The sequence below is a fragment of the Lithobates pipiens genome, unplaced genomic scaffold (assembly GCF_037356315.1).
Source record: "Lithobates pipiens isolate NorthernLeopardFrog02 unplaced genomic scaffold, aLitPip1_a1.2 Scaffold_1, whole genome shotgun sequence".
In the NCBI taxonomy this organism is placed as follows: Eukaryota; Metazoa; Chordata; class Amphibia; order Anura; family Ranidae; genus Lithobates; species Lithobates pipiens.
The window spans coordinates 29,821,358-29,837,097 of NW_027507685.1; the positions used below are offsets into that span (position 1 = coordinate 29,821,358).

Consider the following 15,740-nt stretch of genomic DNA (forward strand, 5'->3'; position numbering starts at 1 on the left):
CTGGCTGTAATACCTATTCCTCTTGGGAGATCTCTTGGCGGCTGAGGAAGTCCGCCACTTGATTGTCTCTTCCCTTTAGGTGGACCGCTCCCAACGACAGTAGGTTCTCTTCTGCCCATCGGCATATCTGGTTGGAGAAGTGGCTTAAGGAGGGGCTCCTTATACCCCCTTGTTTGTTCACATAAGCTACTGCTGTGGTGTTGTCCTACAGGATCAGGGTGTGACGACTTCTTAGTTAGTCTTGGAAGTGTTCTATGGCTTTGGCTATTGACATAAGCTTCCTCCAATTCGAAGACTCCTAGGCTTCTTCCAGGGACCATCTCCCCTGAGCAGATTGCCCTGCTAGGTGGGCTCCCCATCCCCAACTGCTCACATCTGTGGTCAACTTCCGTGAGGTTGGGAAAGACAATGGAAGACCCTGGATTAAATTGGTGTGGATCCTCCAACACCAGAGCGACCTCTTCACAGAGGTTGGGAGCAAGAGCGTTCTGTCCAGATCTTCTTGTTGATTTCCTAAGAGAAAGACTTGTGGGGGCCTTAGATGATATTTGGCAGCTATGACTAAGCACTGTTAAGTGTGAAACGTGTCAACTCGTTTCTCCCATTTTTTGCTGTGGCTTGTATCGGTTGGACTTTTTACTAATAAAGGCTATATTCCGGAATGCGGCTGTCCAGAACTTCCTTTTTGCCTCATTTTGCTATATGCTTAACCGACATCTGGTGTTCCAGTTCCGAGAAGAGTTCTATATCCATATTTCCATCTGGAGCAGTGATCCCTTTCCATTGCTCTGCCGGAGTTTGCCAGGGGGATGCCGCATTGCCGCCTCTCTCCATGCTTGGGCGCAAAGGAGGGTTGCCTGCGGCCTCTAACCCGACCTCCTCCACCAAAAAAAAAACAGTAAGGGTGATCTCACCTCTGCAGCCCAGAGACTTCCATAGTTTCCTCCCTGCTGCAGCCCGAGACCCCTGCCCCAGCCCAGCCTTTGAGAGATGGAGTCTCCGGCGGTTCTCAGGCAACATATCTCCTCCGGATGGAGGAAACACTAAGACTGACCAGGGACCTGAGGGACCGCCTTTTAATACCTTGTGCTCTGGGATGTACAATAAAGAAACATTTTTATTTATTTTTTTCAAATATTAATAAGTCTTGGTCCTGGAGCTTGGAGGCTTTGTACAATTGGCTTATTGTACAATCAGGCTTAGTTTTTCATGATATAGTCATGAGTAGCATCCTTTCTTATACACTGTAAAAATCATTAATAGACTCATAGGGATGCACCGAAATTTCGGCCGCCTTAACATATCGGCCCAAAATGGCCCTTTCGGCAAAAAGCCGAAAGAGAATTTCCGCCGATACTGGTGCCGAAAATGGGGCGGGGCTTGCTGGGTTTGGCCCCGCCCTCGGTGCCACCCATCACGGGGGTGTCATTCTGTCTTTAGCTCTCCTCCTCCCCTCCCTCCTCACATATGCTGCAGTCAGCCTGTGGGGTCTCGCTCTAAAGTCCCCCTCTCCACAGCGGTGGCTGCATATATGTCTCCTCAGCCGATGTGTAAATCGGCTGTGCAGGAGCTGGGCATGATGTTTACTGTGAAAGTGAAAGCAAAGGAGAGGCGTCTAGCAGTGTGTGTTGTACTCTCTGCCTCCCCCTAGAGTGCAGTACCCAGCATGGAGATTAATGTACAGAGCTGCAGCTGCCAATTAAAAAAAAAAAAAAAAAAAAGAGACTGTCATATATATATATATATATATATATATATATATATATATATATATAAAATGTTTGTATGCCTGTGTTTGTGTGTTATATGTGTGTATGTTTCTATGTGTGTGTGTGCGCGCATGTATTTGTTATATGTGTAGTGTGTGTGTGTGCGCGCATGTATTTGTTATATGTGTAGTGTGTGTGTGTGTGTGTGTGTTTTTATAGGTGTATGTTTATATGCACTGGTGAGACACAGGCAGGCTACATGGCGGGCACTGGTTGGCTGCTGGGCACAGTGAGGCTGCATTGATCTCCTGTAGCATGTCCGCAGTCTCTGACCAGCTCCTGTAGCATGCCTGCAGTCTCTGACCAGCTCCTGTAGCATGTCCGCAGTCTCTGACCAGCTCCTGTAGCATGCCTGCAGTCTCTGACCAGCTCCTGTAGCATGCCTGCAGTCTCTGACCATCTGCTGTATGAAAATATTTTTTAAAAACAGTCATTTTCGGTATCGGTTTTCGGCCTAGTGTATTTTTCATTTTCGGTATCGGTTTTGGCACCAAAAAACCCATTCGGTGCACCCCTATAGACTCACTTTATTTTCACAAAAGATTTGTTTTGACTAGATGTTTTAAAGAATCAGAATAAGTGTCTCTTTGGAGTAGGCCATCAAGTTCAAAAGGACCCACCTGAGGCATATCCTGTACCCCGCCTGCTGCGCCCTCTGTTGTTGTAGGGACGTCCTCCCCGTCCAATACCACTGCAGTCCTCACTCAGATAACCCTTCTCTTTATCAGGACGATTCTGTGGAGGCCTTGAGCTAGCTCCGATCTGCCGAAGCTGTTCGTCAATCTGAAGCCGCTCCAAACGGAGTTGGTCTACTTCCTAGCATCATTGAAAACATATTAGATCTTTGTATCCCAGTAAAATAAAGAAAAGACAACATTCAGTGGCATTACTGACCTCATAGCTGTGCATGAAATACAATAATTTTAAAAGATCATATAAACCTTTCTTGAAATGCATTCTGATGTAAAGCTGTAGAAATTACCTTTAAATAGTTCAGGTGATAGTCCAGTAGAACTGTTGCATTGGTGATGCTGTCCTTTGTACCCACAAAAACAAATGGAACCATTCCCTGAAAAAAAAAAAAACATAGTCACAATTCACAATGGTATATGGTAAATATGCACACAAAATAGGATTCTTTGTAGCTCCCCATAAAATCCAATTTTCTGGCTTCACTGGCAGACATCATATTCTTGACTGTGAAATTATGGCGCCACCTTCAGGAGTAGGCAGAAAAAAATAAATAAAACACACACACACACACACACACACACCACTGCCTATGAGCAGTCCTAGTTGATAGTAAACCCCCTCTCTGCACTAGGCAGTTCAGTTCATCACAAAGCAGTACAAGAAAAGAACCCAAAAAGGAGGGCTGGGTGTTGTGTCCGTCAATAAAATTCAGAGAAAGGGATTTCACGATAACCAAAAAATTCTGTTTTCTCTTTCTTTTATTGACAAATACAGCACTGCATATTCTTCACTGAGGACACGTTCCAAAACAATGCCATAAGGGGTGGGTAACCATAGAAAAACATGCAACAGCACCCGAGAATCCCCCAGAAGAAGAACAAGAACCCTCAAACAGCCACTTGCAAAACCTCATGGCCAAAACATGCAATCTGAAGAATCCCAAACAACAATTTTGCAAAACTTGGCCTGATGTTGGAACATCCAGGAGGCACTCATCGCTCTGGTAGAGTGTGTACTATTAGGGGGGGAGCAAGGAGCCGACCCTTAATGGCATAAGCCTGGACTGTATGCCTGGGGGTGGGGAGGCATAAATGAGTTTATAATGGTTCCACAGCACCACTAGAGCAGCCATTGCATCCGCCAGGGGATCCTGTATTTTTTCAACGCGCCTCAACACCTTCCTGTGGAGATGAAAGGCCAGGGACATTCTTATTGATCCAGCATCTGACTGAAGTAGTATGCCTGCAAATTGCCCAGATTCTAAATGGCAGAAAGAGCTTGCAATTGAAGTTCTACCCACTGAGAAATGTGTGAGGCCTCCAGCGCCGCTGCCGAACGCCGCATTATGCCCCGGTAATTGAAATAGGCTATTGCTGTGGCATTGTCTGACTGGCTCTTGACTGGCCACCCGCAAAGAAGCTGGGTCGACCTTGTGCTCAGAACTCCCCCTCAGCTGGACATGCTGGTGTCCATCATGACCACTGTCCAATGGAGAGAGATAAACTACTTTCCAGCCCAAAGAGTGAGACTGAAGCCACCAGAGAAGGTAGGCCCTGGTCAAATGTCCCATGCGGATCTGGTTGTCCATGGACAGAGGAGACTTATCCCACTTAGACAGGGACTTCTTCTGCAGGACCCTTGCGTGGAACTGTGCATATGAGACTGCATGACACCATGAGACCTAGAACCTACATGCAAAATTTTTTTTAGAGAAGACCACCTGAGAAGACAGCAGCAACTTAACCGAGGTCCAGGCTTTCTGAAACGTGTCCAGCGTGTGGAACACCTTTGTCTGTGCATGTCATTAGTGTCAAACATTCCAGATGCCCGAGTCAGAGGACTTCTAGAGGTTCAATACCCAGCCCAACTTCTGCACAGTGCGCATGGTGATTGCCACGCTGTCCATCAGCAGAGAATGAGACTCTGCTCACAGGAGGAAGTCGCCCAGATGGGCTATCATTGCAACCCCCCCATGGTCTCAGCAACGCCAGGACTGGAGCCAGTACCTTAATGAGCACCTGAGGGGGGGCGGAGGCCAGACCAGAAGGGAACACTACAAATCGAAAATGTACATCCTGGACCACAAAGCACAGAAAGTGCTGGTACCTGGTTTCAGATGGCAACGTGCAAATAAGCATCCTTGATGTCTATGGAGGCCAGGCAATCCCCCTGATGAAGGGAGGCCACCACAGAACCAATGGATTCCATCCTAAACCTATTTATTTTCACAAAGCAATTCAAGGCCTTGAGGCCCAGTATCAGACAGACACATTCCTCCTTCAGAACCATAAACAGGTTGGAGTAGAAGCCCCCAAATCTTCCTGACTCCTGAACTGGGGCCATCACACCCTGGAGAAGCAGGGTAACTCCAGAGAAAAATCGGCTCGGTAGCTGCCTATTGTAGGGAGGGTGTTCACTACCAGCTAGGACTGCTCAAAGGCAGTGCTATGCTGCTTGTCTTGTTTCTGCCTAGTGTCCTACTCCTGAAGGTAGTGCTACACCCTTACAAATCAAGACTATGAAGTGCTTTGTCTGTCAGTGAAGGAAAGAGAAATCATCTTGGCAAGTCTACAGTGCAAAACATATGGACATAAGTCATATGAGAATAACAGTTATGCTGCACATTCAGCTGGGTGCAGCTTTACATTATTATTTTTTATTTTTTTGTTCCCAATACAGCAACTAAACCATGAGGCTCAAATTGGTCAGATCACCGGCACAGCGGATGGTCAACAAATAGAAGGAATAGGCTGGTGTCCAAGTATCTCAGCATTCTTTATTATCTTCAACAGAACCATCAATGTTTGTTGCTTCTTGTCAACAAAGTGCTTAGCATCTCTTATTGTAGGTTGGCCCTAAATTCTGCCTAATTTGTCCACCACTAGCTTGAAGTTGGTTTCCAGTTTTTAGCGAAGTTTAAAGCGGTTGTAAACCGCTGAGATAAAGGAAAAAAAAAAAAAAAAAACCTGCAAGACAATGTCATAATGATGCACGCTAGCCCATTATGAAATACTTACCTTAGAACGAAGCCCTCCCAGCGGCGCCCAGTCACTGCTGAGAGGGCTGACATTTTCCTCCAGCCTTTCTTCTGGGTTCACAAGCTTTGATAGACAGATCATCCGTCCCAGGATTGGACAGATAATCCGTCTATCAAAGTGCCCGGACAAGGGGGAGGGGCTGTATGGGACGGCACGGCCGGGAAATTAAATGAAAGCTGTGATGTTCCCGGCACTGTTATCAAACAGGTGGCGGAGGTGGCTCTCCTCTCTCAGGCTGCAGGGGGGGGGGGGGGGGGGACGGGACACTGGCTGGCTGCAATATGGGGGACACTGGCTGGCTGCATCTGACGGGCACTGGTGAGGCTGCATTGATCTCTTGTATCATGTGTGCAGTTTCTGACCATCTCCTGTACCATGTGTTTCGGTATCGGTTTCGGCACCAAAAAACCCATTTGGTGCACCCCTAATTAAGACTAATGAAAAAAACAACAAGATAGGAGCAGCTTGTTATAAGCGAAATAAAATAGTGAAAGTAATTAATAAAAATTAATTAAACCGCGCTCTCTGTGAATAATTACCATCCCAATATGCAAAATGTTCAAAGATCATGACTGCAAAGAATTTATACAATATATGTGTGTATATATTTTATATATATATACATATATACACATACACACACACACACACACATTATATATATATATATATATATATATATATATATATATATATATATATATATATATATATATATATATATATATATATATATATATATATATATATATATATATATATATACACACACATATACATATACACACACACACACATATACACACATACACACTGTATATATAAAAATATAAATGCAAAAAACTGCAAGGAAAAAAAAAGTGAAAAAAGTGTGATGCAATAGAGAGTTCATTCAATTCAGTGCTCTATGATGTATTCCGGGTCTTGGTTAAAATATTCCACCACCATCAACAGTGAAGTACGTTTAGCATTTATTCCAAAAAGATTCCATTAAAAGTTTGAAAGCAGCTTAAAAACAGCACAAATGTTTTTTCTTCAGCAGCTGACACTTCCACGTGTGTGAAAAAACACCTTCAGCGTTCCAGGCTACGTTACAAACTGAGGTGATGTGCCTCAATCAATACATCTTACATGTTTCATCAGCAAGCTCTGACGTCTTCAGGGGTCACATGACCAGACACATCGCTTCCTGGTTTAAATAGACAGATCAATTTAAGGATATCCAATCCAAATCAATCCTCGCTTGGAAGGCTAGAAAACTTTAATCTTATTATAATATGTTGAATTAATATTTAATATTGATCTGATAACTGTTGTCATCTAATAGACAGACCTAGATACTAGGTTGCATTGAAAATACTGCCATCTTGTGGACACAATCCAATATAAAATTATATCGGATGATACTGCCATCTTGTGGACAAAATGTAGAAAACCACAATAAATTCATATTTCCACTTTAAAGTATAAAAAATATATATGAAATAAATTTTACATTTAAAAATTGTAAACTTATATTAAAAATATATAGCATAAAATAAGAATTCATTATAAAAGAAGGAAGGATTCATTTTAGTTGGATGTTCCCTTTACAAAGAAAAAAGCAATAATTATGGACCCTAATAGAAAAAAGCAATAATTATGGACCCTGCCATCTTGTGGATAAAATGTAGAAAAACAAAATAAATTCATATTTCCACTTTAAAGTATAAAAACTATATATGAAATAAATTTAAAAATTGTACATTTATATAAAAAATATATAGCATAAAGTAAGAATTAATTATAAAAGAAGGAAGGAAGGATTAATATCAGTTGGATATTCCCTTTACAAAGAAAAAAAAAACAATAATTATGTACCCTAATAGTTAGATAAATAACAGTTCAGGTCAATATCTACATTGGATTCCCTCAGGAGTGCGTGTATTTAATTTATAAATCCATTCAGTTTCATTTTTTGGATCATATTTCCTCCTCTCCAATCCATGTCAATTTTATCAATACCAAAAAACCTGGCCACACTGGGATCCTTGTGATGAATCCTGAAGTGGTTTGAAAGACTGTGTGTTTAGGGAACATCTTAATAATATCAAAAATGGGTTCCCTAAACACACAGTCTTTCAAACCACTTCAGTATTCATCACAACAAGGATCCTAGTGTGGCCAGGTTTTTTGGTATTGATAAAATTGATATGGATTGGAGAGGAAGAAATATGATCCAAAAAATGAAACTGAATGGATTTATAAATTAAATACACGCACTCCTGCAGGAATCAATGTAGATATTGACCTGAACTGTTATTTATCTAACTATTAGGGTACATAATTATTGTTTTTTTTCTTTGTAAAGGGAATATCCAACTGATATTAATCCTTCCTTCCTTCTTTTATAATTAATTCTTACTTTATGCTATATATTTTTTATATAAATGTACAATTTTTAAATTTATTTCATATATAGTTTTTATACTTTAAAGTGGAAATATGAATTTATTTTGTTTGTCTACATTTTGTCCACAAGATGGCAGTATCATCCGATATAGTTTTATATTATTATTCAGGATTTATATAGCGCCAACAGTTTGCGCAGCGCTTTACAATATAAGGGCAGACAGTACACTTACAATACAAATCAATACAGGAGGGATCAAAGGGCCCTGCTCGTTAGAGCTTACAATCTAGAATTTATATTGGATTGTGTCCACAAGATGGCAGTAATTTCAATACAACCTAGTATCTAGGTCTGTCTATTAGATGACAACAGTTATTAGATCAATATTAAATAAAAAATAAATAAATAAATATTATTAATTTTCTTTTATATATATTGTTTTTGAGATGCTTTTGAACATATAAATAAATTTAAAGTTTTCTAGCCTTCCAAGCGAAGATCGATTTGGATTGGATATCCTTAAATTGATCTGTCTATTTAAACCAGGAAGCGATGTGTCTGGTCATGTGACCCCTGAAGATATCAGAGCTTGCTAAGGAAACATGTAAGATGTATTGATTGAGACCCATCACCTCAGTTTGTAACGTAGCCTGGAACGCTGACAGCATTTTTTCAAACACGTGGAAGTGTCCGCTGCTGAAGAAAAACCATTTGTGCTGTTTTTAAGCTGCTTTCAAATGTTTAATGGAATCTTTTTGGAATAAATGCTAAACGTACTTCACTATGGAAGTTCCATCTTTCTTTATTTTCCACTAATAACACTGGTTTCCTGCTGAGGACATCACATACATCTGGAGATTAAATCCTGTTGCTGACAACCTTTGTGGCCGTTGGGAATTTCGGTTGGGATTGTCGTTTGGACCTATTATAATACCTGTAATGGGTGTCATGGGATTCTGGTGAGTAGGATGTGTGGTAGGTGTTGATGGTGGTGGAATATTTTAACAAAGACCCGGAATACATCATAGAGCACTGATAATTGAATGAACTCTATTGCATCACACTTTTTTGCATTTATATTTTGGTGCAATTTGTGAACCACGTTGGGCACTATATATATTTGTATAAATTCTTTGCAGTCACGATCTTTGAAAATTTTGCATATTGGGATTGTAATTATTCACAGAGTGCGCGGTTTAATGAATTTTTATTAATTACTTTCACCATTGCAAGTGGCCACTTTCAGTGACATCATTGGAAGTGGCCGCTACAGATGACGCCCCTATGATGAAACACGCAAGTCGGAGGGCGGAGCTATTGTGTCACATTGGTCCGTGGAACGTTTTGCAACGTGGACTTCCTAGTTTTTGTATACAACGCGTGTATTTGTTTGGATACCCGTAAGTTTACTGATTATCTTGCGCAATAAAATTGTTTACGGAGCCACGCAATGGGTCCTACCATGATCGTCTTTTCATGAGCTTACTGTGGACGGACGAGACCGAGGTAGCTGTGAGGTCCCCATCTACAGTCATTTGAGACTGTGGAGGCTAGTTACCCTTTGATGGGTAGTGTCATCTGGTGAGTGCAGCACAATAGGGGGGCACGAGTGTGACACAAAGATAGTGAGGGAAAAAAAGTCCATGAATTCAAATAAAAGTCCACAAAATTCATATAAGCAAAAGTTCAGTGGTAAATTAGAGTGAAGTAGGTGCTGTCAAAAACGTGCATGCAATCGGGGCAATACAGTAAGAGGAAAAAAGTATTTGATCCCCTGCTGATTTTGTACGTTTGCCCACTGTCAAAGAAATGACCAGTCTATAATTTTAATGGTAGGTTTATTTTAACAGTGAGAGACAGAACAAAAATATCCAGAAAAAACACATTTCAAAAAAGTTATGCATTGATTTGCATTTTAATGTGTGAATTAGGCATTTGATCCCTTCACAAAACATGACTTAGTGCTTGGTGGCAAAACCCTTGTTAACCATCACAGAGGTCAGACATTTCTTGTAGATGGCCACCAGGTTTGCACACACCTCAGGAAGGATTTTGTCCCACTCCTCTATTCAGATCAAGTCATTAAGGTTTCAAGGCAGACGTTTTGGCAACTTAAACCTTCCCTCCAAATTTTTTCTATGGGATTAAGATTTGGAGACTGGCTAGGCCACTCCAGGACCTTAATGCACTTCTTCTTGAGGCACTCCTTTGTTGCCTTGGCCTTTGGGTTATTGTCATGCTGGAATACCCATCCACAACCCATTTTCAATGCCCTGGCAGACGGAAAGAGGTTCTCACCCAAGATTTGAAGGTACATGGCCCTATCCATCACCCATTTGATGCAGTGAAGTTGTCCTGTCCCCTTAGCAGAAAAACACCCCCGAAGCATAATGTTTATGCCAAAGGGTCTCATCTGACTATAACACTTTCACCCACTCCTCCGAATCATTCAGATGCTCATTAGCAAACTTCAGACAGGCTTGTACATGTGCTTTCTTGAGAAGGGGGACTTTGTGAGTGCTGCAGGATTTCAGTCCTTCACGCCGCAGCATGTTACCAATTCTTTTCTTGGTAACTATGGTCCCAGCTGCCTTGAGATCACTAACAAGAGTCTCCCGTGCAGTTCTAGGCTGATTCCTCACCATTTTCATGATCATTGAAACTCCACAAGGTGAGATCTTGCATGGAGACCCAGACCAAGGGAGATTTATTATTTTGTGCTTCTTCCATTTCCAAATAATCGCACCAACTGTTGTCACCCTCTCAGCAAGCTGCTTGGCGATGTTTTTGTAGCCCATTCCAGCCCTGAGTAGGTCTACAATCCTGTCCCAGACATCCTCGGACAACTCTTTGGTCTTGGCCATGGTGGAGAGATTGGAATCTTTTATATAGGTAAAAAGCTGAGATTAGCACTCCTTTTAAGAGAGTGTTCCTAATCTCAGCTTGTTACCTGTATAGAAGACACCTGGGAGCCAGAAATCCTGCTGATAGGGGATCAAATACTTCTTTCACTCATTAAAAGGAAAATCAATTTATAACTTTTTTGAAATGCGTTTTTCTGTATATTTTTGTCGTTATTTTGTCTCTCACTGTTCAAATAAACTTAGCACTAAAATTATAGACTGATCATTTCTTTGTTAGTGGGCAAACGTACAAAATCAGCAGCGGATCAAATGCTTCTTCCCTCACTTTATTGCTTAGAACGGAACTTTTGCTTATATGAATGTGTAGATTTTATTATTTTATCATGTTCAGACGGATACTTTGATTATATTGTATTATTGCACATCTGCACTTTATTTTGGGGCATAGTCACAGAAGCAATTTGCACTTCATTTCATACTAGCAGCATCAATTTCATCCACCCATTCATACACTTAAAAAAAATATATACAGGTTTTAATTTTAAGGCAGTTGTTTAAAAAGACCCCGTCACCTTGCCCATGCACAACAAACTTAAAATGTCTCTTTAAAAGGGCATCCCACAACCCCTTATACGCATGTTAAATCGGTCTTCCTTCACATCAACTTCCTCAGTCATAGACAGTGACACTACCCCTCAATTCCGAATGTTGGGGAGTGCCCTTTTAAAAGATACTTTCACTTTGCCCTACATGGGCAAGGCGGCGGAGTCCCTTTAAAGCTGAAGTGGTGCACAACAGCTATAAAAGCACAATATACAGCATTTGAAATGTGAGAGACAATACATTAAAAAAGATAACTAAATTCTTTAAATGAAAACTAAAACAAAACAAAAAACAAAATACCCAAATATTAGATGTACCTCTTCTTGTGAGATATTTTTATCATTTTCTGCCTCAATCCTAACTCGAACAACCCCCGATTTATCGACTATTTCCTGGATGAGTTTCCCATTTTTCCCAATAACTTTTCCTAAAAAACAATAAAACGTGAAGCATTACTATATGTTGGATAAACAAGCACAGTATAAAAAAAAATTAAATAAAATAAAAAATAAAGTGCAGTTCTCGATATAAAAATCACACACATACAAGTTGAATCATGGTGGGGGACTTGTTTTACTGCCGAGAAATACAGTGTTGCCACAAATGGTTAATACAGTAGCAAAAAATAAACACCACACCCATAAGCTTATCCCTTGCTCTACCTGTCATGTTAATCATATCAGACTGACAGCACTGCATAATGCCAAGGAGTCTCACAAGCGAATATCCTTCCCCTCCATTTCTCAGAGGTTTTATGTGCAGGGAATTACAGGAAGCCCAAATAAAGACAGATGAGAGATGAGAGATACTTTTCACCCCATATTCAGGATATTTAAATTTTTTCCGAAATCCTGCTTTAATAGCCATTATATTTATTGTAAAATAAAACCCCCATACGATATTGCATGCGGTCCTGATTAGTTCTGTAAATACCTTAGATCCACATTCCCGTAGATCATGCGGTCATGGCCATCTCCATGGCTTGCACCTGCCCCTATTCAGTACGACAAGCTAAGGTAAGGCTCAAAATTCAGCTCTAAATTTATAGTTACACAATTAATCAGAATGGCTAAAACAGTAAAAGTATTACTTAAAAGTAAACTGATATTTAAGAAACTAAAGTGCTATGACCTGCTTTGAAGGCATGTGCAGGTTGTAAGCTAAATTCTGTTGCACTTTAAAGTAGAACTTTAGTCTAAATATTAAGTCCTGATAGATCATGTTTGGCTGGCCCCTTTTGCAGCTATAGCATTGTAAAATATAAAAAATAAGTGCCTGTACTGTTTAAAATACAATAATGCACCGAGCTCTGCACATGCTCAGCTGTGCCTAAAATCAGAGCCACTAGAGGCCAATCGGCTAACAGCTTTAAGATTTACTATTGCCGAGGGGAGAATAAAGCAACAGGAATGACACAGACTATGTGGATGGAGGGAAAAAGAAAAGCAGGAGAGGTGAGGTGACAAATTCTCCTGTCAGGGAGACGCAAAAGAGTTAAGCAGGCCATACATGGTGTCAATTTCTTTCCTGCAACCACCATTCCCCCATCAATACAGACAGTGTTGACAGAGGAATCAGCAATTGTCTTCTCCCAGTGGGGGGACTAAAGTTTGTCGCTACTGGACTTTTCAACAATTTTATACGTTCAAAAATTATCAGAAATGGTTTCCCTTTAAAAACGCAAAAACACAAACGTGGTTTACCGTGGTTACAAGCATATGAAATGCCAGTAAACTACAGTCCTGACCACGATTTTTCTGCTTTGAAAAAAATGCCTGTGACCACCACTTAAACTACTATAAAGGACTGAGTGTACATGTACACATAAGATAACAGGAGAGTTCAGGGGCTGCTGGGAAAAAACAAAACAAAAAAAAAACTGGCCCTAAACGGCAGTGTACATGAGGCCAATGGCAGCCCAAACATCCTTTATTAGTTAAAAAATAATAATAATGTAAGATCCGATTTCCCCATCCACATCAAATGTGAATCCTTCCACTGTGCTATTGTGCTTTGATGGTGGGGAGTCTTTCCTGCCATCAGAATACGAGCAGTGCTGCCGGCTATAGCTGGCGGCACTGATCTATCAGGAAAAACCCAACAGGCTAGTTGTAGAGAAGTCAAATCGGTAGACTGACTTCTGTATAATCAGGGTGCCCAAACATGGACCAAAATCAGACCCTGCTGAATTTCTATACATTTATGGCTGGCTTAACTGGGCCAAGACATACAACCAAGGCTGGAAATGTATAGATTTTAATTGAAGAATGCAACATTTCTTTTTGAGACCGAGGAGTAGTGTTTCCAATAAGGAAGTGACCACTCTGGGCTTCAACAAAATTGCTGCCTCCAACAAGAAGAAACATGAGCAATGCTGGAAGCAATTTACAGCACACACTATTTTTGCAAGCATAATTAAAGCTGATTTTCATGTTTCCTGTCCAAACTATTTCCTTCACTAAATGCTGTGCTGACTCTAAAGCCCCAGACACACTATCAGATTTTCTGCTGATTTTTGTCTTCAGATTTACCAAAACCATGTAGTGCAAGGGCCTGCCTGATTGCATACAAATTAAAACTCCTAAGGTTTGACCTCATATTATATGGTTTTGGTAAATCTGAAGGAAAAAAATAAGCACAAAATCTGATAGTGTGTATGGGGCTTAAGAATCATTTTAGCTTCAGCTACATATAGTACACTGTGCTGGATTCTGGCTGCGAGACAGACTTCCCCATCTCACACCCGAAAAAAAAATAAAAAATAAGAGTCGGTCTGAGAGGCACTCAGTCATTCATAGGCAGCTTTGTATTCTATAAATGATTACAAAGCTTCCTCTGGTTGTTGGAGATTGTGACGTCATAAGCCTACCTCTATGCCTCAACCAGAAGAAGTGCTGTATTCAAAGTGTAGACTAGCCTTTGCATAGATGTAGACAACGGGACAGTAGAAACCATTAGAATGACACTGCCAGTGAAGGAAAAAAACACTAAGACAAATAAGAAACATACTGACATACCGACTAAATTTCGAGGAACTTGTATGACATCTTCTGCAAATTCAAGGTAGGTCCTGGCCTTCTTTACAGCATCTTGGTCCTAAAACAATAAATTAGACTGATGAAGAAAAAAAATCCTGATAGACTACTTATATAGCATTTAAAATCCTTGCCATGCTTTGTTAAAATGATTACTTTTATTTATGGTTTATTATCCTTTTAGAAGTTCCATTAGTTCAGCAAATAATTGTTGAAAAAACAGTAGCCCATACCTCCCCATAAATATGAAATGTGCATGTATCTTCATCCAAATCAATGGCAGTCACCCCAGGAACCTTCCTAGCCTGTTGAATATTTGCACCGTGAGTGCCAATAGCGAGGCCCATTAGGTCTTCTCGTACAACAAACTGCTCATGAAACCTGGATGCTAGCTGCCTTGAGCTCTGCAAAAGCAAAAAGGAAAAACACCTTTGTGATAATATAATATACAAAAATGTTCAAGACATGAGGTTATTAGGAGAAAAAGCCATAATGTTTTATCTAACAAACTAACTTTTGCATTAGTACCAAAATGTTCCATAATCACTTCATTTTTGAGCTTTCAGAACTGTGATAGTATGACAATTACACAAGTCATACAACACTACCTAAATTAATTTTTTTGGACAGATTTTTATTTTTTGGTACTATTTAATAACCACTGGGTTTTGTTTTATTTTATTACTTTTACTATATAAAGAAAAAAAGACTGACAATTTTGAAAATCAACCCATTTGCTTTACTATTCACTAAACTAGATGTCCACAAACATATTAAACAAAGGGCCAGTTTACTGTCCTTCAGATTTTAGAGGAGCTGGACTGTACTCGGTAGGAATAATAAAAAATAAAAAAAATACATAGTGCCTGTGGTCAGGAGGAGGTGGAATAGTGGCCCATCACTGGTGTCAGTGGGACAAATAGTGGCCCATCACTGGTGTCAGTGGGAGGCACAATACCCCATCATTGGTGTCAGTGGGAGGCACAATACCCCATCATTGGTGTCAGTGGGAGGCACAATACCCCATCATTGCTGTCAGTGGGAGGCACAATACCCCATCATTGCTGTCAGTGGGAGGCACAATACCCCATCATTGGAGTCAGTGGGAGGCACAGTAATCCATCAATGGTATCAGTGAGAGGAATAGTGCCCCAACATTTATGTCAGTGGGAGGAATAGTGGCCCATTGTCCATATCAGTGGAAGGAATAGTGCTTCATATCTGTGGGAGGAATTCCCAAGGGCCATTCCCAATTCCCAAGCATGCAATGGGATGCATCCAGCCCTGGGGCTGCAGTATAAAGACCACTGTACTAAACATATCAAATAAAAATGCCAGAACAGTAC

The 15,740-nt window shown here is 40.6% G+C and overlaps 1 protein-coding gene across 3 annotated transcripts in view; it reads right to left on the reverse strand.

Moving 5' to 3' along the window:
• Positions 1-15,740, reverse strand: part of FMR1 (fragile X messenger ribonucleoprotein 1) — a 97,091-nt gene that overhangs the window by 23,469 nt on the left and 57,882 nt on the right. For all 3 annotated transcript variants that reach the window (XM_077487935.1, XM_077487859.1, XM_077487773.1), the window contains 5 exons: positions 14,628-14,798; positions 14,377-14,455; positions 11,677-11,786; positions 2,752-2,838; positions 2,390-2,585 (listed from right to left, as the gene is read on the reverse strand). In XM_077487935.1, the coding sequence (XP_077344061.1) occupies positions 2,390-2,585; positions 2,752-2,838; positions 11,677-11,786; positions 14,377-14,455; positions 14,628-14,798 (643 nt within the window). The remainder of the gene's footprint in view (positions 1-2,389; positions 2,586-2,751; positions 2,839-11,676; positions 11,787-14,376; positions 14,456-14,627; positions 14,799-15,740) is intronic.